Source organism: Ursus maritimus, unplaced genomic scaffold (genome assembly GCF_017311325.1).
Source record: "Ursus maritimus isolate PB19 unplaced genomic scaffold, ASM1731132v1 scaffold_34, whole genome shotgun sequence".
Classification (NCBI taxonomy): Eukaryota; Metazoa; Chordata; class Mammalia; order Carnivora; family Ursidae; genus Ursus; species Ursus maritimus.
This window is the reverse complement of record NW_024426008.1, coordinates 15,557,263-15,581,287: the sequence shown is the minus strand read 5'-3', so window position 1 is coordinate 15,581,287 and position 24,025 is coordinate 15,557,263. Positions and strand designations below refer to the sequence as shown.

Genomic DNA, 24,025 nt, shown 5'->3' with positions numbered 1-24,025 from the left:
TAATGCAGCCCATGCAATACACCCAAGAACACTAGAGTCCTACACCCAAGTACAATTAATATGATAAAGCAGCCCTCTGCACGTGGTGCTGGATACCACTAAGAAGTCTACTGCAGCCATGTTGGTTAGGATTCTCCATGCAGAAGGGTACAGTTACGTTAAGAACTGAAGTCTTTAAAAAAGCTTTAAACATTCTTTCTTGAACCAAAACATTCAACAAAAGATGCACATGAAAAATTAACTTTTCAGATACCTTTGCAACTTAAAATTCAGATGCATGTTATTCAGTAGAGCTGCTGTATGTAAAAACCAAATGTAGTTTTAATTTCTTCTTGTAAACAAATTAATCCTAGCGCAGTTCTGTGCTACACAACATTTTTAGCAATGAGAGTAATGCAGACATCTTCTGGTGCAGGCCAGCACAATAAGCTTCAAAGATCGCTCAAGACCCTGTTGGCCTGATGGCTTTACTCATGATAACCAGTTGCGATGTTTACCTTTCACAGAATGTCTTATTTGACAGCTTTTAGAAGACAAATCAGCCAGGCTTACATATGGCACCAAATACTGGTTTCATGGAAAGGTCTGATCCTCTTTATAGCTTTCCTCCTGCTTCCAAAGAACATGTTGTGGAAATTAACAGGGTGAAGGCTAAACTATGGTAGAAGTAGACTGCCAGTCCTTTTCTGGTGTACCATTTTTTAAAAAAATACAGGCACATAACACTAGCCAAAGATTATACCTTGATTACATTCCCAAAAGGCAGATATGCTGCAAACATGCAGAGATTTCATGTATTATGTTTGGCACGTGGGAACTAAATTTTGTCCCTATCGTCTGTGTTATTTTCAATTTGCTGTGCAGATTTTCATCCAATTTTATTCGGGGGAGGGCATATACATTTTGTAGGGCTGTATCTATCCATTTCTGCCTGTGACAAACACCCAAACATCCTAAAATTTCAATTATAAGACAGACAAGTGTAAAGTAAAACTCTGGAGAACATCAAAGGAAAATGGCCATGCATCTGCTCTTTAATGTTTTCCTACGATATATTAAAATAAAAACAAAGTTTCAGTCTCTTCACAAGTAGCGATTTATATTCTCTGGATTTTTTCGGCCACAACAACTGGATTCTCTTTTCTGATTTTTGCTGCAGCTTCTGCTTTGTAATCATATGGACAGTTGTGCTTGTCAGAGTAACGGTGAAGTCCACAAAACAAATTTCCACATCGGCAGTCAAACCCTGTACACACAAGAGGAAGTAGAGTCACTTGGGAATTTGCAGTAATTAAAAGGAAAAAAAAAACCTCAGTCACTATAGAAAAGGAACCAGATTTTCATGCTTCTCTGCAACATGAGAGAGAGTCTGCCACTTTAAATTGTGAAAGAGCTTTCGGTCTCTTTTGACATAGTGAGAAATTCAAATAAATATCCTTTCATAAACTCCTACAGCTATCAGAGAGTAGAAATTACACAGGATCTGGAGCCAGACTGACCTGGATGCAAAAGGAGGATCCTCCTCCTACCACATAAACTGGATAATATTTCCTCAAGTGAAAACTAGGGAAAGGGAACCGTAGGGTTCTGAGATTTAAAGGGAACAGTTAAAAAGTATGTTAACACTTTCTGCCTGGCTCAAAGATGGTGCTTACTGTTTAGTTCAGCTACATTTCCCGCAGGAGAACAAAGCAAAGAATCAAAAGGGATGAATTTTTATCAATCCAATAAAGCAAAGTGATTCAGAAGGCCTGAGGCTAATAAAGGGTTTTAGAGGATTAGAGACACAAATGGAAATCAAACCCAACTTCTCCCCACTATCCTGCCCTCTTTCTAGTCCACTCTGGAAACTTTCTGTTCCTGAAAGTTGAGCATTTTGTTGTAGGTGTTAACACTGACCAGTCTCTTAAGGGAGCTCCCTGTTAAATCCTAGCAATAAAATATGCATTGTCTTGTATGTTCTGTAATACCTGTAAGGCCAACTTTCTTTCTGCACATAAAACATCTGTTCTTCTTTGGTTTGGGCAACTCAGGAGCTTTTTCTTCACCTTGAGAAGTACTGGGCTGAGAAACTGATGGACTGGGCTGAGTGACAACTGAAAAACAAGGGTGAAAATGAGATCTCTGTCAACAGTTCATACACTCACATTTACGTCAAAAAAAAAGGAAACACTTAAGACAGATTTTTAGTGAAAACATTTATGAAGCCTTTCTTAAAAACATGTGCTGTATACAGAATCTTCTACTTTAATATCAGAACTTCTTTCCAATCTGAGAATTTCTTGCCAATCAACATATACTCACTCCTCTAAATGTTGTAAAATGATTGCTCCACTCAAATTCCTTTAAACTCACTCTTAACAGCTAATACTAGGGAACAAAATCCTAGGTTTTAAAGACCCAGGAGATGTTGGTCACATGCCTACTTTTTCCATATTGTATTTGCCTAAATGCAAATTTCTTAATTAGGGCAGTTGACATTATTACTGAGTAAATGAAACTGCCAACTCCTAAGGTACTTGGCTATAAAAAAGTCATTCTGGTTTTATACTGATACAAAAGAGAGACTGTATAGATAAGTACAGCAAATTTCTACAAGTAAAACTTAAATCGTTAAACCCTAATTAACTTCAGATCCCACCATTTTACAATAATCATTTTGCCATTTTAATAAATGCTTTATATGGTCATATGTAGAAGATCTGAACAGTTCTTAAAAAACTTTTTGAAAGATCAGCAAACAGTCTTTAGGACTGTGTAAATACTTGTGAAATTCTGACTGTTAAGGAGTCCACAGGCAAAACAAGGACTTTTAAAGCACAGCTTTTATTTATTTTGCAATACTTATCTAAACCGGGTATGGAATTTAGACAAAGAGAGATATCTACTTTTAGAAAGTCCCTGTTTCTCCACCTAAAAGGCTTTAAATTTTAATTCATATAGGATATCAATAAAACTTGTCAATATGAAGTTCACCACATTAAAGCCTACATTACCACTAGTAATTTAAAACAAAATACCAAATTTAATTCTACTTTTATAAAAATACAACTATACCAGAAGCACTGAATTTTAATATTAATCCAAACCCAAAGAATAGCAAATTAATGTATGCCATGCTAAAATTACTGCTTAAATAATAGACCAGCACTAATGCTATAAGCATAAACCCAAACTCTAGACCAAGCTGATGGGTTTCAGGACAGCTTACTCTAAACTTTTCCCCAAATGTATAACTCATTTGCATTAGTAACATATTCAGTGAGACTAATAGGTTAATATTAGACTAACAGAATAATATTCTACCTACTACTTATCCTAATAATCTACTATGATAATCTTAATACAGTTTTTCCTGATGGTATGATCAGGAATCTGTGGGAATAGTTGCGGGGGAGTGGTGACAGGTGACGACGCTACTTCCTTGACTACATTAGAAAACTGAAGAGTGATTCCTGGGACATACAGGGAAGAAGGGGAGTTAAGAAGGGGAAAATGATTCAGTAAAGGCAAAGAGGAACAAACTACAGAACGCCTAAGAACAAATAATAGCAGAGACTAGTTACAGATATAAACCAAGAGTACTGTTCCAAAGTCAGAGTACTTTTGTGTTAAAAAAAAAACAAAAAAAAAACAAACCAACGACTCCAAACAGAAGAAAAGCCTCACAAACTAATTTGGTCAGCTTTTTCAAAAGGACTGAACTCATTTCAAAATATTAAGTATGAATTCACCTGAACTTAAGAATTTTTACCTTAACTTTACAGATTAACACTACTTTAATTCACATAAGCTTTGTTTGCTATGAGATGTTAGCAAAAGCCAGCCTCCAAAGCAGATTACATATCCACAGATACATTTCCTCACAGTAAAGTTTTATAATGTGTCCAGTCAACACTGTATACCAGGAAATAATGAACTGACTAAATGAACTATGTGCCCTAAAGAGTACAGAGATACTTGCTCCAGGGTCCAGCACAGGTAATTCAGAACAAGTCAATCTCTGGCAACACTAGAGCACTTCTGGTTGTGCTAAGTAAGCAGAGACTCAAAGCCACTAAATGAAAAAAAAAAAAAAAAAAAAGCCTCTCCACACTGAGTTTTAAACTCCCACAAAATATGATAGGGATCCTACACTTCTTCAATTTGAAAGTTTTTTAGTTCAACATGTTCTTTGTCCTCAGTATTTTCTACAATATTGACAACATCAAGACTGATACTGCTTTTGATACAAAATTTTCTACATGGCTTTGAAATTTAATCTAGATAATTTCCCACTTATGAATAATACTTTCTCTAGTGATTTAAAGATCTTTAAAATATATTGGTAAACTACCTTTTAAGTTCATTAAATTCTTAACATTTCCAGTCCCCAAACTATAAATTTTGCCGATTTTTGGGTGGGGCTAGGAATGGGCATGGGCAGAGAAGAAAGAAGAGTAAAGAGTGACTATTTTATACTTGAGGGACTTTAAAGTTAGTGGTTCTTGCTTGGCCTGTATTTTACAGCTTTCTCTTCAATTTAATCCTTCAATGGGAAGGAAATAATCCCTCCACCAACACTTTCTCATACTACCAAATCCGGAATGGAACTAGTATTAAACAAAAAGCATACCTGGCTCTGACACTTCTGTTTTCGGGGTAGTTATTTTGTCCTCTCTTGAAATGCTCATTTCTGTCATTTGCTGAGTTACAGGCAAGGCAGCCACAGGCACATTTCTATTTGAGTTCAAGCAAACATTTTTAAAGATGTTAAAGGTACTTCTTTGCAAGGTAAGTTGTCAGTTCAACTTTAAATTATGTATTATTTCCAACATGATCAACGCAACTAAATACTCTAAAAATTGAAAAGCGTATTGGATGCCCAGGACACATGGCTGAGAATAAGAAAGCAATTTGATAAATGGCTCATCAATTCAAGGCAGCATACTTGTATAGGTTACGATGTTCTATTATAGTCAACTGGGAACTTTTAGCTGTGCCCGTAATTTAAGGGAAAAGGGGCAGCTTTGCCATGATGCCATGTGTAGCATTCAAATATAGTCTGCAGAGCCGTACTCTCTACAATCCCTAAACCTCAATTACAAGAAAATAAAAGCACAGCATTCTCAACACAGCATCTTTGAGAGTATCATGGAGTGTGTTATAATATACATCTTTACTCAATGACCTATAAGATCATGTATTAAAAGGATCCTGGAATCCCAGACTGTGCAACACTAGCAAAGCCAAGGGCATCTGATATATTAACATCCTTATTATATATGAATACTCATAATTAGAATAGTATGGATAGCACAGATATCTGTATTTCCTCCTTGTATTATTATAAAAAGCCTGAAATGGTCAATCTTACCTTGATTTTTCAGATGTGCTGCCAGCAGCACCTTCACAGTTGTTTAAACTAGTGTCTGCTCTCTGTACAGATGCAGAATCTGAGGTAGGACTGTTGGAACCACTAGCCGTTCCTATTTTAAAAAAGGATTTGTAAGAAAGAGCAAGACTACAAACACTCAGTATCAAGACTATTAATAAGTAACAAATACTTGCATTTAATTAGGTTAGTGATTTAAGCACTTTCACTGTGCTGAAGAATCCTACAATTAAGTGAGTATCCAAACAAAAGTATATATGAAAAAAGTCACATCCAGTGAACGTAAGTATAAAACAAAACCTCAAAAAGGAAAATGAAAAAGCTAGAAGATGCTTGTAGATAGACTGTCATTCATTCCTGATGTAGTCATGCCAAGTACTTGGGCTGTTGCTTTTAATTTCAAGCTTTTCTCAGGTCTTCTCTCCTTTGGTTCTCAGCATTGATTCTCACAGTCTTAGGCCCCAATTCTTGGTTCTATATTTTCTGTCCACCAGTTCTTCAAATGGGTTTTTCCTTGGAAACTTACCCATTGGGCTCATTCTGCCACTATTCTGCTGCCTCTGAAGATGTTCTTTGTAGCAAACGGAACACATTCCATTTGTCCTAGGATTCCCATAAAAGCCACATCCTGTACTACACAGCATGGGCCCTGGGGTCTGGTTAGTCTCCTGAGCCATATTTTTCTGCTATAAACAAAACAAAAACAAAATTTTATGAATTAGCATTGTTACCAAAGTAAAAATCACTAAATTAGTATGACAGCCACCAGTGTACCTTTGTTACTTCGAAACACCAAGTGTGTCTCTAACAAAGGCCCAAATTACATTAATCATTAAAAAGAGCAGGCCAAGAAAATTACGACTATTTTGTTGCTTTTATAAAACAATGGGCATTAAAGAAATGATCTTCTAACATGATAAATAATGAACTATAAGGATTTCACATTCTTTAGGACCAAAAAAAAAAAAATTCTATCATTAAACATTAAAATGTATTACTTCACCTATCACCATGATCTTTGTTTCAATTTCTGAAAAGGTCACTCTGCCAGATTCCAGAATTACATTTAAATCAATCTGGACACTTGGCATTCTTAAAGTCACTTTCTATTTTCCTGTACTATAGGCAGACCATATCAAATAGTGTTTTTAGCTAAAAATATATAAAATGGAACTTGCCAGTGGAAAAAATCTACAATGATCATAATCAAGTATCAAAGCTCTTGATTGCTACTGGTGGTTCTTTAACTGGTAATATATTGGCTGTAGCTCTAAAGCATTCTTAAAATACCTTATCACATACTTGGGCCTCTCCAGTAATTCAACAATTCTGCTATGAGGCAGAACAACGGTACTTTTAAAAATGTTGCAACACCTTTACAGAACACTAAAAGAGAGCTGGTAGATCATCTAGCTTTTCCTGTGACCTTAGCACCAACAAGTGAAGCTCTCCAAGAATTTAGGGGTCAGTTGTTTATGAAATTCCTTTTAAGTTCTGCATTTGAGGTGTAAAATCTGGGTCTGAATACTTTAAAGTCAGTGCCCAGAAACCCGCAAATGCACAGATTATCAGCTATACATTTCTCCAGCCAAAGGCTATCCATTAAAACTTTCACAAGTGCTTATCTTCCTCACATCAGGAAATGAAACATTTGAAAGCTCTATTTCAATATGGCAAAGCAATGTGAACACACAACTTTTGGTAATTAATAATGCTAGGTTACCAGAAAGAACTTCATACAGCAAGCATACCTTGCTTTTCCAGAAGCCTTTTAAAATTAGCACAAATATGTAATGCTGTGCTAAATTTAGTAAATTTTCCCAAGTGAAAATACACGTAATAAAAAATTTAAACTGTGGAAAGTTTCCATATCACCTTAAAATATGTATGTATAAAAAGCATATCTGAGAGACTGTGTGCTATGTAACTTGTGGTCACTGTCATTTAAATGTGTCATAACGCTGACAGTGGAGGTTACTTATGATTTGTTAAGCTACAAACATTTCAAATAAGTACTTCATACTAGAGCTTGTCATCTCCTAGAATTTCATATGGCTTTTCCCAAATACCACACACTAGAATACATTCTTTAGTAAGTTACTAAAACAAATGTTTTAACAAGTATTTAACACTTTTTACCAAGATTATATAAAAAGGGGTTAGAGGGCAAATCAATATTGACCTGGCCAGAATCCTGACAATATTTCCCCAACAGTTAAATGATAGTAATCTTTCCTTTTGTTAGCAAAAAGAAATACTTCAAGCCAATCAAGCTTATATGGAGGGTGATGGAGAACCACTTACTTCAAACAATAGTACTAATTTAGTAGACATGGTCTCTTTAAATAGTAAGTGGAATTTAGCTGACTCATTTTGGAGCAGGATAGTGTAAACATTTCAACATCACTTATGAAGTTTATTAATAAACATTTTCAGCTGGGTTTTTAAAATTTTTTAATATGTGCAAAAATACTTCAAATAATAAATTACATTATTTATTTGAATGCCCCCCACGCATTGTGTGGGAATCTGCCCTATGCGAAAAATTCATTCCTTGAAGCCAGCTTAACAATTATGCTAGCTCACAGTTTCTATACTAACTTCCAGTGTCATCTGACAGTGGCTTTATAATAGCAAACTGGTCTAAATTTAAGAGTCAACCCATGTTAACATTAGCGAATCCAATTCTTAAAATCTCTTCCTTTATATAAAAAAGGGGGGAATCTTATCAATGATTTTACCCACTTCGACTTGCAAAGTATCCCACCTTTCCTTCTTCAGAAAACACAACTACTTTCAATTCACTATAAATAGCCAGCAACTAAAACACAAGAGACAACAGGACATTAGCCTTCCACATAGCTTCCCATCTTGAAGATTTTTCCCCCCTAAAAAGCCAGCTTTTAAACGCCATCACATGTGCAAAGCTTGCCTTAATATTTCTCAGAAGCTTAGATCACATGGGCGGGAGCTTCAGCCTGTCACAAGGCTGCAATGTGACAGGCTGAGCTGGATGGAGGCTCTCACATAAAGCCTAGTCAACAGGGGCCTCTGAAATCAGCTTCTATTTATATCCTAGAGCCTGCCAACTCCTACACAACCCCAAGAAGTAAGGATGCTGCGTTCATATATCTAATATAATAAGGAAACAAAACAAAAAGATGCCATTAAAGCTGCTACAATTTTTTTTTTCTTAATGTAGGAAGGGCTAGTGAACAATCTCAAATTCAACTAAGATGCATCATTAATCACTCATGAAGCCAAAATGGTCAGGGTTGTTTATAAAAACCAAGCACAGAAGAGAGCACCGAGGCAGAAAGAATCCTCATGTTTAAATCGTTCTGCTCAGCAGCAATTTGGGGGAGGGGGTAGTTTGCCATTAGGTGCTGTTTCCTCCCGCTTGGCACCATTTTAGAAAAATACAGTATCATTACTATTTAGTATCATACTTTAAAGTTTTGTTGTTAGAAACTTGTGCACTCCTGGGCCAGCTCTATCAGGTACAGAGGAGATGTTTATTTTTATATTTTGTATAGCTGAAATGTGTATTTTTATAGTTTGTGGCTTCCTCTAACTCATAGTTTAAAGAAAACTAAAACCTGGACATGTAACAGAAAAACTATCCAGCCTCAAATACAAATTTAAAAAAAAAAAAAAAAAGCCTTTTACATCTATGTTATTTAGTTTTCAGGTACACATGTTAGATGTTAAGAATGCCTACTCACCTGGGCTTGTGACCTGAGTTCTAGTCTCTAACTTACTTCTAACTAAGCCAGTGACCTTGGGCAAGTCCTTACTCTCCAGATCTCCAGCTCTCCCTTCTCTGTTCGCCAAAAGGAGGAGACTACTCTGATTTTTAAAAGCTCCCTTCCAGGCTTAATACCGGGCCTGGGATAGAAACGGGGGAGAATAATAAATTTGGGGGGAAAACACTAAAAAAAAAAAAGTTGTAAGATAAAAATTGCAATATTTTCGCTCATTAAATTTTGAAATCCTACTTTTAAAAGATAATAAAATGAAATTCGTTTTAGTCTTTTTTTTTAAAGTCTGTAAATTACCTGAATGCCAGGTTTAAAACCAGGGGCTCTGTGACCTATATACACTACTTTACCCTAATGTCCTTAGACCAGATTCTTAGGAGGCATTCAATAAAGATAATATGGGCCTTTCCTCAAAACACGGTTCCACGGAGTGCGTGGAAAGCGAGCAAGAATTTCACGTTCACCATCCTAAATGCACGAAACAAAGGGGAAGGTGCTCCTTTTCCTTCGTGAAAGGGATCTTGGGCGAAAAACGCAGCGACGCTGGCAAAACTAAAACACGACGACAGAAGAGCCCCCCTCACCCACGTTCCAGCGGATTTCCGAACAAGTCCGGCTCCCACTAGTCCCCCCCCATCCCTCCCCCCATGCCCCTCTCTAAGCCGAGGCCTTGCTCAGGAGAGCCCAGCAAGGCCTTCTCCAAAAACCACTGAGTCATGCAGAACAGCAGCTCCGCAGGCCAGGCCGGCCCCGCGCCGACCCCCGACCCTGACCGGCTCCTCCGAGGAGGCGGCGGCGGCGGCGAACTGGGGAGGGGGGGTGCGGCGAGCAGGGGGACCGGGGGCGCGGCCGCCGCCACGGCCCCTTTGTCTCTCCGGGTCCGGCTGCCCACGCCGGGCGCCGCGCCGAAGGCGGCCGGGACCGACGCGAGTGAGGCCCGGAGCCCACACGCCGGGCATTGTTCTCCGGACCGCGCGGGTGCAGGCGAGCCGGGGGCGCGGGGTGCCGGACCCTCGGGCCACGACGACAGGATGACGCCTCCGTCTTTGTGCTTCCTGAGCAAGCGGGCGGGCTCCCCTCCCCCGGAGGCCGCCAGCCGCGGCCCACTCGGGCTCCGCTAGGGGCCCGCGGCGGCCGGGTCCCCCCCACTCCCATCCCCCGGCCGGGCACGAGCCGCCGGGCGCCCTCCCCCAGCTCCGCACCACTCACCCTGCGGGGGCAGGAGTGCAGGAGCCGGGCTCGCGCGCGACGCCGGCGCGGTGGGGCCGGGCCCAGGCCTCCGAGAGGGGCGAGCCGGGCGCCCTGGACCAGCCGCCGCGGGCCGGGAGCGGGTCGAAGGCGGAGGTGGCGCTGCCGCCGCCGCGGGGTCCTCCTTTGTTCCTGCAGTAGCACCGAGCGTGGCCGGGACAAGCCGGAGCTCGGGAAGTGGGAGGAGGGAAGCGAGGGGGGGCAGAGGAGGAGGCGGAGGGAGGACCGGAGGCCGCGGCGGCTAACGCGGCTCGCGGCACTTGCCCGTCGTCACCTCACGCCTCCACCGGCGGCGGGCTGGGCCGACTCCGAGGGCGACCGGAACGCGCGCAGGGAGGCCTGGGCGCCTCGAGGGCCCGCCGGTGGTGCTCTCCGTCGCCTCAGCTATGGCCGCGGAAGTGGCGTGGCTCCCGGGAGCGAGCGAGCCCCAAGCCCAGGCGCACACGGGTCCACGCTCCGGCCGACTGACGCTCTCTAGCCGCCCGGCACTCGGGCAGTGAGGGAAAGAGGGAGGGGGGCGGGGTCTGTGCGTCAGCGAAAACCCCGACGGCGGCGACGGGGAGCGCGGTGACGAAGCGAGCCCGGCGCCCCGCCCTCGGGCCCAGTTCCTGGGGACGGGAGGCGGGGTCAAGCCCGGCCCCGCTGCAGTCGCGCTGAGTCGAGTTGCTGGCCCGGCTCTCGGCCCCAGGGTGGAGCTGGAAGGAGCGAGTCCTGTGGAGAATGCGTTTCTATTTTTAACCCGATTGTCCGCCCTCAGCCTTCCTCCTTCCGATTTTCTCGCTCAAGCCCGCTTCTCGCCATCTGAGTTCTCACGCTTTGTCTCGAGCCCTTGGCAGACATTTCCCTTTCCTCCTTACTCCCCTAACCGCCGCCCTCTCCTGCCCCCCGCCCCTCGAGTTAGTAAGAGGGATTCGCCTCGAGAAAAGGAAAATAACTCCAATCGCCTGCTTAAGAAGCCTCCCCTGTCCCGTTCCCCCGAACCCCGCTTCCGTTCTAAAGTCCAGCCAGAGCATCGCCCGGACGCCCCCGAGAAGAAGCGGGGCAGGCGGCGCTCTCTCGCTCGCTCGCCCAAGGTCACGGGTGGTTGTGCAGAGTCAGGAAACGCTCGGGCCGACTGGCTGCCAGTCCCGGCCCCGGCGTCGCTGTTCGGAACAAACTGTTTTGGCCAGCCTGTAAAATCCCTGGAAATCGACTATTCCAGCAAAGCGTCCTGAACTAAGAAAGCACCAAATGTTCTGCTCAAGACGTGAAGTTGAGGGACAAACAAGTTAGACCTGAGGCAGAGCCCAGAAAGAGGAGACGTTGCAGGAGGAAGTTCAACAGAAGGTAGGCATGAGGCAATTGAGACGTGAGGCACGGAGCCTGACCAGTTAGCTACTGGCGACGAGTGAACTCAAAACACTGAGATCCTTCCCAAAGCACCACCAGCCAAAAAAGTACCCTACTTATAGCTGACCTCTCCAGGTGACTTCAGTTTAATTCAAAAGAACAAAATACTAAGAAAGTACTTACAAAATTTTGTAGTAAACAGTGGCCTACTGAATAAACAGAAACAATGATTTAGGGCTTATATGAGCCACCGTTAGAGCAGAGTGAGAGGTCCCTTCAGTGTTTCCCAAACTTCCTGATCAGAGAAATCACCTGGGGTGATTATTTGAAAGATTCCTAGGCCTCTCCTCTGAAGATGCTTTTGGTTGGTCTGGGGTGGAGCTCGGGAACCTGTATTTTTAAGTAGTTCTCCAAGTGATTCTTCTTTGTGATTTTCTATAGTTGGGGAGAATGTTATCCTGGTACCGTGTGCCAAAATTTCCAAATTAGACACTTTTGTGCCACAGTAAGCAGAATACCTAGAACATAACTGAACATTCCCTTTATGATTTAGGGTTATTGCTGAGGTCAATTAATGTGTTAGAGACGAAGTAGTTTCAGTCACGGTTCCCCTGACCATTGGACTTTATTTCCTTGGATGAGTAAATGAATTAGTAAAAACAGCAGCTACCATTCACAGACTGTTTTCGGTGCTGAGTTTTCTCCATTTAGGGTCTCATTTAATCTTCACAGCAAGACACTGAGGTAGGTTCTATTACATCCATTTTTACAGATAATTACTAAAAGGAATAAGTGAACTGCTTGAGGAGCTGAGGGACAGGGAAGCCAAAGAGAGGTGATTTTTACTGAGAACAAAAATAACTTCAAGATTTCTCCCCCCTGGAATTTTAGTTATTAAAAAGTGAAATAAGATAATTCCTGAAGAAGCATATTTAGGGAAAAAAACCCACAACCAACCAAAGAGTAATAAGGCAAGATGGTTAATTAATAATGTATTGCATAATGTATGTTATGTAGCCCCTCTTGCTATTTCATCCTCTCCACCAACCTTTTATAATTTTCTCTATGAGACTATTTCAACCAAGAATGCAGCTGGTATTGAACCTGATTTTAGCAAGGTTCCCTTCCAGCAACTACCCTAGTTGCTCTCAAAGTGTGACCTCCAGACCAGCAGCATCAGCAACACCTGGGCATCTGTGAGAAATACAAATTCTCAGGCCCTCACACCAGACCTATGGAATCACAAACTCTGTGGGTTTGTCTAGCAATCTGTGTTTTAAGTCCTCCGTGTGGTTCTGATGCACACTCAAGCTTGAGAACCACTTACCCCGACTGTACTATCAGGTGACCTGTCTTGCAGATGCTCATACCATGTAAAAGGAAAAAGTTGGAAAAAACTGTTTTTTCTCATACTGGTGTAACAGATTGGGGATGCACTTCTAAGGAGTTTTGTTGTTGTTCTAAATTTTTAGGTGGACTTCTAAAGACGAACTATAAAGCTCAAAATATTTAATAGGATGCTCTTAATATAAGTATGCAAGAGGGCTGTCACTCTGTGGTCATCAGAGAAAGCTGAAACCAGCCTCTGGAAACAAGGTATCAGGGAAAATGGGCATGCTCAAAATGTGGTGTAATCAATTAACTGTTCAAAAATACCTTTTGTAGAATTTCGTTACATAGGACATACCAAGTGACTGATACTGATCCATTCCTAAGGACTCTTTGAAAATTATTTATTTACTTACTTATTTCCATAAAAGTGTTTTGCACACTTTACTACATTCTAGGCACCCCCAACTGGGTGCCGAAATATACACTGGTAGGAAAAATTGATCTTACCCTTGTTCTCATGGACCTTACTGTCATGCTGGGGAGAAAGACATTCACAATATTATCATATAAGTATGTAATTATGAACTGGTAAATATTTGGAAAGAAAGATATAGAATGCTATGGGAGCATATAACCAATGACAATGGATACTGAAAACTACCCCCGTCTGAATTTCATTACCACTCGTCCCCATTGCCAATGGAGCCAGGCTTATTTCCTTAAAGTAGTTAACTAGAGTAAACTGGTATGTCCTATGAGAAAGTTGGAACACTTTGTATTCTGCTTAAGAGTTCAGGTAAAGTCACTGCAGGTTCACTTACATTTCTCTTTGTAATCTAGGCATGGACCAAAAGAGGGAATTGATGATTGGAGGAGAGTGAATGTAATTAAATTTCTTAAAAAATAGAATATGACATCCCTTAAAAAAGCAATAAAAGTTACTAGTACTAAAATATAAAAGATTTGGATATTTTAGCTTGACATATAACTTCCCATTATGGAGACAGGAACTGCTTTTCTGGCATTATTGTAATACCCTGTCATGGGTAACTTCATTTTCTCTCTGTGCTTGAGTAGAGCTTGGTGAAGCACAAAGTCTTTGCTAGGGTTTTAAAAATTGGTGTGTATCATCTGATGTTCGCATGGTGACCTTCCTCCCTTTCTTTCCTCAGCCCCTCCAAAATCTCAAAGATCAAAGTAAAGAGATTCAATTTTATTTTTATTTTCAAAATGATTGGCTGAAAGGATTCAATATTGTATTTAGAGCAAATCAACGAATTAAAAAATTTGGAGTATAACATAGATTATTTAATTATGATTTTTTCCTCTTTAATCATTGATAATTAAATTATAATTAAAATATCAGTGAATCCAATAATAGATGAGTTTTCAACCCAGCTCAACAAATGTTCGGCTAATTTTTTCCCTTAAGGAATGGATAAAGCAAGTAGCACTTCAATTATTGTGAAGAATTTTTGGTAATTTTAAAACCATACTTATTTTCAATGAAAACAACTTGATCAAAGAATCTTCAGATAAATAGAATGGCTATCTTACCTGATTAGAGAAGACTCAAACACAATCCAGGTACTGTCAGCGCCATAAACAATTTTTAAGACTATTGGAATAAACAAAAGCCTTTATTATTTATGTAAATCAAGAACTGAAGGTGAAGGAAATTGATGAATTAATCCATATATGTATTTTGCTGTAGATATCACCTTTTAAGATATACACAGTGTGCTTTGGTCTCAAGATTTCAAGAACTCTTTGTGAGCAAACAAACTAGAGATGGATCTTAAGTGTGAATCTCAGTGATTAAGTCTGTGATTGGCTTTGAAACAACACTTTGAAGCAGATCATAACTTGGGCTCATGGGTGGTAAGTGGGCCAGAAAGTCAGGAACCAGGTGGGTAATTTGGTGAGAGCCCAGCAACTGGGATGTATAAAGCTCTGGCAATGGGCAGTTGGCACTAAGGTCCTAGATTTCATGCAACAGAGGAAGATCACAGAAAGCAGGTGGACACCATCAGAGAGGTCAGGATTTGGGCAGAAGACCGACAAGAGAAGTGGGTGGGGTGGGCCCTTGTCCTGAAGGAATGCAAGTTTTAGTCAGAGAGCCAAGGCAAGTGTCTTTTGTTTGTGTTATGTTTTTCCATTTACAATGTACGTTCGAATGCGTTAATTTGATAAACTCTCACAACAGTTCATCGATCTAGGTATTCTTGTCTTTCCTTTTGCAAAGGAGTTCACTGAGGCTCAGGGCAAAGTCATCTGTCCTGTCCAATGTTATGTACCTAGTAACAGTCAGAGCTGGGAAATTTAATCCTAGCCTCTGTCTTCTGGTTCAGTGTTCTGTGGCCTTTCTAGGAGCATGTCCCCTTTTCATTTATGTCATAATGATATTTCCCCTTATAATGTGAACCACCCTTTTACATCTTGTACATCAGTCATCTCAGAATCATGAGCTTAATAGAAACTCTGATTAGATAGTGTCTTCCTACCTAATAGGCAACTCCTTCCAGATCTGTTTGGTTCCGTCTTCCCTAACCAACTTCTAAATGTGGCATTCCTTAGGTCTACTTCTTGAGCACTCTTTGTTTCTCTATTCAATATACTCTCAGAATGGTTTTACTCACTTCCATAGATTTAAATGATGTCTGTACTCATTCCTTGGCTTACAAATGCTTGGTTTATGAATTTTTATTTACAAAGATATTTATATAAAAATTTTATATATAAACACTTCTCAGTTTAACCCAGGACATTTCTTTTTCCAAACTAAAAGTATGCTATGTCATTGGAAGAAAAATTCATAGCTAGCCACTACTACTGTTGAATAGTGAATAAATGGGAGGACCTAGGCATAGAGATGGGTTTATATTTATTCCTTGTAGATCTTGTCTCCAAGGTGGCCAAGATAAAGTTAGAACCTTGGAATCCCAGAGCAGGTGCTTTGGTTATTGGTATACATCTGATTTAAGTCCTTTCTGTACTGTAATTTATAACATAGTGACCAGCTTTAAGTGTGAAACATACAAATATGTAGAGAAAATTCTCTCATTTTATTGTAAAATTAAAAGTGATGAAACAAATTGAAGTAGGATAGAGAAATTAAAAAAAACATTATGTTTGTCCGTTAACTGATTAGATAATATAAAATTGGAAAAAAATCTGAAATTGTCAATTCTTAATAGCACACTATCACTGAAATGTGTCTAAGGCTACACCCAAATTGTAAGAGGACTTCCTAAAGCTTTTGATGCTGGATAAAATGCTGCTTTGAGCTTCCTAATTATATAGCAGAAGGTGATGTCTTTGAAGACCTCAAGAAGGTTATTGAAGAGGGAGTCCAGGGGACAAAAGAATAGGAATAGATTTCAATGGACATCCCAGAAGGTTTCAGAGACTCGAGAAGAATTTAGACTTAGAGTAAGATCTAGACTGCAACTGTGGACTACAACTTGGTTAGCAATAACACAGAGGAACTTCAGAAGAAATTCAGCACCCATCATTATTGTTGTCTTTGAAGGAGGTTGAGCTCTTGGGGAAAACAACTCCCCTAAAATCCAATGCTCTCTTGTACATTTCACTGGATATAGAAGGATAGTCTAGATTGGTCTCCCCCAGCTTTCTGAAGATCAAAGAATAGATTGCTTTGTAAGCAGCTGCCTGCAGAGAACTGAAGATCACCTGGTGCAATGGTTCTGGTGGGAAGAGGTGCTGATAGTCTAAGGGCACTTGTGGCTTCTCCTCTTGTCCAGTCTCTTCCTTTCAAAAATACTTCTTTGGGGGCGCCTAGGTAACACAGTTGGCTAAGCATCCAACTCTTGTTTCGGCTCAGGTCATGATCTCAGCATCCTGGGATCGAGCTCTGGATCAGGCTCCTTACTCCGTATGGAGTCTGCTTGAGATTCTCTCTCCCTCTCCACCAAATAAATCAATCTTAAAAAAAAAAAAAAAGACTTCTTTTCCCTCATTCTTTTCTAGCTAAGAGGTTAAGAAGCATGCTCCATTTTTAGCAGCCTTCAGAAGGAGAAGATGAAATGAATTCCTACAGTAGGGGTTAGATTCAACCAGATGACTTCTATAGCCCCTGGCAATGATAAGACCCCATGATTTCTCTGAGTGCATATTTGAATGAATAGATTTCTGTTCGTTAAATGTTTTAAAAAGTTCTATTCTTTTGTAATCACTTTACGTTACAGTTAAAGTAGAATTTTTAAAGAGAGTAAAATGCCAGAAATTTAAAAAAATGAAAACCAATGCAGCAATGTAACTGCATAAGGATTAAAGGAACTATATAAGTTGCAAGCAAATGAGATTTAATATTTATTTTGTACTTACTTTGTGTTTTTCTATAACTCATATTTAATCCTTGTGATAATCCTTTGAAGTAGTGATGATTATGTTCTTGGACAGAGACAGTGGGGAACGAGGAAGTAAGTAATATATCTAAAATCACATGTTTTATTGAAGAGTGAAGTCAGGTCTGCTCAGTCTGATTCTAAAACTTGGGTTCTTTCCAATGCAGCAAGTGCCTTTCCTAAACTAGTCATCGTTACTTGAAATGAAACCTAGAGGGTCCCCTTGAGCTCTCCACCCAGCATATTCTAGACAGCATATTCAGCATTCAGGTTCTGTGCTCATACCGATAATAGAAAAGTTCTATATATGTGCTCACAAAGTAGCCCATGCCAACCTTCCTAGAATCGCGATACAAGATTTAATCCAGATTATTACCGTTATCTAGTTTGCAAACACCTCAAAAAAATGTAACTTTCGTGTTCTATTTTAAACATATTCCCTGATTATTAAGATGACATGGTTAAAGATCAATTGGTTAAAACAGCTAACAACTTTTATTTTTAAAGAACTTATTGACAAATCACGTTCAACAGTGTGTCTATTTCCTTCATTTGTACTGGGGTGCAACCCTGTGGACTCTTTACTACAGTCAACTCTCATTATCAGTTAGTGAATCATATGCCATACACCTCATCTACAGTAACCTGGGTATTCCACCGCATACAACAAATTTGTTTTCCTGTTTTGGAAGGATGTTGGGGATGAAGGAGAAGAAGGAGGGACAAAACAATAACAAAAGAATTTAGGGGTGAAGTGCTTTCCTACAGCTGTTTTATTATGCTATTTAAAAAATTTGTAAGTATTAATAATATATGGATAGATTGTCTTTGTATAAAGTTTAAACAACATATGATTTTAATCTAAAAGTGAGTCTCCTATTCAAGCCACCCCCAAACCATTCTCTGCTTTCCAGAGATAATCCTTAGGTACTGATGCATCCACCCCCAAAAATTTTGTTCTTATGCATGCATGTACTTACACATATATAGAGACATATCTGTGATTTGTTTACCTACACGGAATTATGCTATATATCTATATCTATATATCTATATTTGTATCTGTATATATATGGCTCTGCAACAGTATGCCTTGGGGATCTTTTCATGTCAGTGCATAAGAATCTACCTTATTCATTTAACAAATTGCTGAGTATGAGTGTAACACAAGTATGTTAATCATTATCCTACTGGTGGATATTTGGGTTGTTTGCATTTCTTACTATGATAAACAATGTTGGTAAGAGCAGTAACTTATTCTGAAAATGCAGTGTATTAATAACAATCACTTGCATTTTGGAAACGTTTTTTATACGAAATTTGACTATAATCAAATGTCAGTCTTTGAGGGTAGAATTAATTTTTAAGAAAGTAGATAAATCTTACTAACTGATGATCATGTATCCTTTCTTTCAATTTTTCTCTCTCCCTCCCTCCTTCCCTCCTTCCCTCCCTCCCTCCCTCCCTTCCTCTTTCTTTCTTTCTAACTTTGGGAAAGATAATATGTGTAAGATGTTCAAGATTCACTAGGAGAGCAACTATGATGTGAAGTTCTGCATCATTTTCCCTCATCCATTAGCTAATGTTCATAATGACAATAGGTAACATTTGTTAGGCACTGATTAAGTACCAGGTTTTGTTGTAGGTGCTTTACACACATTAATGGTGACTTAATTGGTTCTCATAGAAGAATTAAGAAGTGGGCACAATTATCATGCCCATTTTGCTGATGTGGAAGTTGTCAGAGGTTATCCTGGTATCAGACAAATGGGAGGACATCCACATGGTCACCTCAAAGGCCTGGACAGGGAGGCCTTATCCCTGGAGGTAAAAGGAAGCAGTGCAACTCCCCTGTAGGCCCAGTGTCCACAGCTCCCAATCAAGAGCTGCTTCATACTCCCTGGGGATCCAAGTTAGGGTGATCCATTCCTCTGCTTTGCCTGAGACTTTCCCAGTTTTAGCACAAAAAGTTCTATGTCCCAGCAACCCTTTAGTCCTGGACAAACCTAGATGGTTTAGTCACCCTAGTCTGAGTAGTGTGTGTTTTGAGGAAGAGCTGGGGAGAGTATACCTGGAGCAGGTGGGCATTAGCCCAGTCTCATAGTCATCAAGGAGTTTGACAGGACCTTCACTGTGAACTACTGGCAGTGAACATCTTTTCATAAACCCAGCTGTATAAATGGTAAAGTCAAGGCTGCTAAATTTCTCCATAGGGTACCCCCTGTGTCATATGAAAGGATGAAAAAAAGAAGAAGCCTATCACCTGGGTTGCATTCTAATATATCAGACCACAAAGGATGCTGAAGAGGGACCAAACTACACAAACTCCCCAACAGCAAAAAAGCCCAGTAAAAGTCCCTCTTCTTTTTGACTTTTAATATCAGGCAATATAAATGCAATATCTTGTCTCTACCCGTAATAGGCCTACAAAATATCTTATTCTTCCTTGTTTCAATTGCGGTCAACAGTCTTAGCTACTGCATTATCTATGTTGCAGAGATATAGGACGTGTGTTTGTGTGTGTGTGACCTGAAATTAACCTCATTATAACAAAGATGAAATGTCCCTTTAAGAAAAAATTTTCAAAGCAAAGATTGCATTTTTCCCCCTTGAACAGTCTGACAATCTTGATATATTTAGAGTTGCAAACAGAATGACTTTTTTGTTGTTAACTCAGTCACAAATTGCAAAGGGGATCAGAAAACCAGGAATCAGTCATGTTTCTTGGCAGATGGTAGGTGCCAAGAGAGGGAACGATGGGACTCTGGCCATCCTTACAAAAAGAAACATAAGACATAGGCCTATTTGGTAAGATTTTATAAAGCCTGTCATAAAAGCTACCTCATTTGAAAATTGCTTCACCTAAGAAATTATGCTAAAAATGGCCTGCTCCCAGAAATACAAATAAAAGAGTCAGCCAATTTTCACCTCTTAACACCAGTTTAGCTCTGGAATTGTGCTTCACACAGCACCAAGTGGCTGAGTGAGTGACATCGTTGACCAAAACTGTTCTTGACACAAGCTCAGGGGTATAGTGGAAGGCCATCAATTTTGCAACAATTTGTTTCTTTTCTGATTGAAAACAAAAAGCGGTTTTTATGCATCAAGGAATCTAATCTATTAACAACATTTCTCCTTTGCCAGTCACCACTTTCCTTGGAACATGCCAAACTATGTAATCTGAGTAACGAGAACATCAGAAACAGACTTTAGGGGATGTGGTAAGAGATGTGGCCCTGAAAACACTGGGGACACTTTGTCCCCAAGGCCGGGGTCACTAGGGAGGGCAACGATGCTCTGCGTAAAGGCAGGATGTTCTGAACTCGTGTCAAACAAAAACATTACAAAATTTGCCACCTCAGACTTTCTGATGGAAGAATGAAGAAATCAGATAGACCCTTAAATGTGTTCTTTTTACTAAAACAATGGACTTTCTGATTCTCTCCCACATATATTTATTGAACATCTATCTCATCTCCAACTGGCAGCTGGCCCCTGCGGAGCAAAGTGAAGAGTGAGCTGGCCTCGTAGCTGGCCTTGTCCCCAGAGGAGCGGGCGTCTCCTGACCTCGTCTTCTCCTGCTCTCACTCTCATTACTGTTCCTGCTGGTCTGGCTTCCTTGTTCTTCCTCAAACACTCTGAGCACGTGCTTGCCTCAGTGCCTTTCCACCTACTGTTTCTTCTGTCTGAATGGTTCTTGTCCCAGACATCTCACTTTATTTACTCCCTGATTAAAAGTCACCCCCACGAGGGAGGCCTTCTGTGACCCAGAACATGAGAGCATGTGTGAATGCACACACACACACACACACACACACACACACACACACATATATATACACCCTTTTACTATTTCCTTATCCTATCTTGCTTTTCCTCATATCCATTTTCTTATCATATCAAAATTATATGTATATTTATTTCTTTATGTCTTTATTGTGTCTTCCCTTGTTATTATGGAAACTCCATGAAAGCAGGAAATTAGTCTTTCTTGTTTACTGCTATACCCCTGGCACTTCCAACAGCATCTGGCATCTCCTAGATATGCGGTGAATAATTGTGGACTGATGATTGAGTGAGGCAGTCAAATAGGCTGCTCTATTATTCACACCCAGGAGCCTGGTCTAACTCAGTGTTTTTTATGCTTTGATATCCTGAAGATCATGAATCACATTCAAAGTACTTCAGAAATCTTCAAGGTCAATAGTTTTATTCTGTGTCCAGCAAAAGACTGAGAGCACGAGGGAGGGCAAATGATGAGGCCTCTGGGTCTCCCCAACCTCGTCTCCTGTCTCCTTCAATTATGACCCCACATTTAGCACTTTCAGACTGTGGACTTCCACAAAATATTTCTTGTAAAGATGGGATCTCCTAAGTGAAAAAATAGCAAACAAACACCAGAAAATAACAATGCAAAAAGAAAACTACCATTTGAGGGAATTAGGGTGAGGGATGTTCATTCTCTGCCTCTTCACTTCTATCTATATTCCTTAGGAATCTGGAAGAAGAGGGTATGATCTTGGTGAGTGAGTCAGCTGGAGTCTTATGGAGGCTCAGCTTACCCCAAGACAGAACCTGGAGGGGGCCCTAAAAGAAAGGTGGAGTTTCATGTTTTAACTATTTTAGAAAATAACCTTGAAAGGTAATATGATGTTCAGCAATTTTTTCTCTTAATCACTTTATATTTCAGTGTTAGAGAAGTTAAATCAAATGCAAGTCGTTGTTAACATAGGCAAGGTCTTTCCTGAAGAACCCTTATTTTGAGAGATCACATGTGCATCATTCACAGGGAAGCTGTTAGAAAAACAACAGCACCTAAGACTTAAACAATAAAAAATTGTTTGGATTCTTACCAGTTGTCCACTGTTGACTGTTGAAATAGACAGCTGTGAGCTCTGTGCTCAGAGTTTTCACATGGCTTACATGTCCTTGGGGGAATCCTACAGTTGTCATTTAAACAAACATATCTTTGTCATGTTGAGAGAGGCATCCAATTTCATTCTGTTGGAGTGATGTGATCTTGGGTTTGTGCTAGGCAATTGAGAGTATTGAGTACAGTTTAGAATGCCATAGGGCCGAAGATTCTCACTGCCTTTGGCAAGACTGGCTGAAGGGGATTGAATGCATCGGCCACCTATTTGGCAACACCGTGTGCCTAGCACTGTGGGCTCAGTACTCTGGGGGGACTTTGAAGAAATATGAGATCATCCACATCATCAATCCTGTTGCTCCTGCCTTCATGGCAGAGTCAAACTTGCTGGAAGAGAAGCCTGTTCATTTGTTTTTAATTACTTTGCTAAACATTGGCTCCTGAACTCCAACTTTGTTCACCAATCTGTTTTCTCTAGGAGCTGCTCTACTGCCTTCAGAATCTCTCTTTAGCGTATTTTTTTAAATTTTATTTATTTATGAGAGAGAGAGAGAGTGTGCTCGAGCAGGGGGAGGGGCAAAAGGAGAGGGAGAAGCAGACTCCCCACTGAGCAGGGAGCCCAGTGCAGGGCTTAATCCCAGGACCCCGAGATGATGACCTGAGCCAAAGGCAGATGCTTATGAGCCACCCAGGCGTCCCTTTAGTGTATTTTTTTTTTAAGATTTTATTTTTATTCATTTATTTGAGGGGGAGAGAAGGGGCAGAGAGAGAATCTCAAGGAGACTCCCTGCTGAGCGCAGAGCCCGATGTGGGGCTCAATCTCACAACCCTGAGATGATGACCTGAGCTGAAATCAAGAGTTGTACACTTAACCAACTGAGCCACCCAGGTGCCCCTGTCTTTAGTGTATTTTGTGCACATCTGCAACATACCAGTCTTCCTACAGTAGAAATAGACTTCCAGCTGACTGGACTCTAGGTCTGGTTTAGCGCTTTTCTATTGATAAATAGTACTAACACTACTGCCATAGAATTGTGGTGGGGATCAAATTTTATTATTTTACCTATTTTATTATGTACCCCTCTCGATAATGAAAACCTTCAAAGACTATGTCTTGCCCATGGAATAAAGCCCACATGCATCAATCAGTCTGTTGTAAGAGGCCCTCTCTCTTGTGGCCTTTCCCCACATCTGCTGTGTAGAACCTCTTTTCAGGCAGCCCAGCCTTTCCACAATTCCTGGAACAAAGCCTTACTTTGCATATCTGTAACCTTCCTTGCCTTTTCTAGGAATGCCCTTCCACTTATCTTAGGCAACTGAAACCCTGCTCCTTCAAAGACTCAACTGAGTACTGGTTCTCATTAGTTGGCATTAGGCCAACTGATGTCACTGGTTATAGCCAAGAGCACGTTGTGGGTATATGGGTACCTGTGTGATCTCCAAACAGGAGCTTACCGAGTGAAAGGACCAGGTTTAATTGATGTTTTTTAATTCTTTAAAGTGCTTTAAATATTATTGGCATTGAATGTTTATTTGCTGAAGGTGAGGATAAGTGAATAAACTCAGAATTAGGAACTTGTCTTATATACCTTTTTTGAGGTTCTATGATTATGTTTATCTATCTGGTGGAAGCCTTGGGAAATTCAGGTGATTTTGTGTGATTTTTTTTTTTCCTTATCCTTGTCTGGAGAAAGATGGTCACAAGATGTAAGGATGTAGCTTCCCCCCCTCAACCCCCCCCCCC

At 40.4% G+C, this 24,025-nt stretch overlaps 1 protein-coding gene and 1 long non-coding RNA gene across 2 annotated transcripts in view; one reads left to right on the top strand and one right to left on the bottom strand.

The window, feature by feature from the left end:
- Positions 1 to 1,011: 1,011 nt before the first annotated feature.
- Positions 1,012 to 10,634, bottom strand: ZFAND5 (zinc finger AN1-type containing 5). Its single transcript, XM_040620242.1, has 6 exons — positions 10,345 to 10,634; positions 5,901 to 6,060; positions 5,357 to 5,468; positions 4,616 to 4,719; positions 1,971 to 2,096; positions 1,012 to 1,246 (listed from the first exon to the last, which is right to left on the bottom strand). The coding sequence occupies exons 2-6, from the start codon at positions 6,049 to 6,051 to the stop codon at positions 1,098 to 1,100; spliced, it is 642 nt and encodes a 213-aa protein (XP_040476176.1). The 5' UTR covers positions 6,052 to 6,060; positions 10,345 to 10,634; the 3' UTR covers positions 1,012 to 1,097.
- A 23-nt stretch (positions 10,635 to 10,657) lies between these two features.
- LOC121100121 overlaps positions 10,658 to 24,025 on the top strand; it is a 24,432-nt gene continuing 11,064 nt past the window's right edge. Inside the window, exons 1-2 of the long non-coding RNA XR_005831842.1 lie at positions 10,658 to 11,709; positions 13,185 to 13,308. This is a non-coding gene — a long non-coding RNA (uncharacterized LOC121100121). The remainder of the gene's footprint in view (positions 11,710 to 13,184; positions 13,309 to 24,025) is intronic.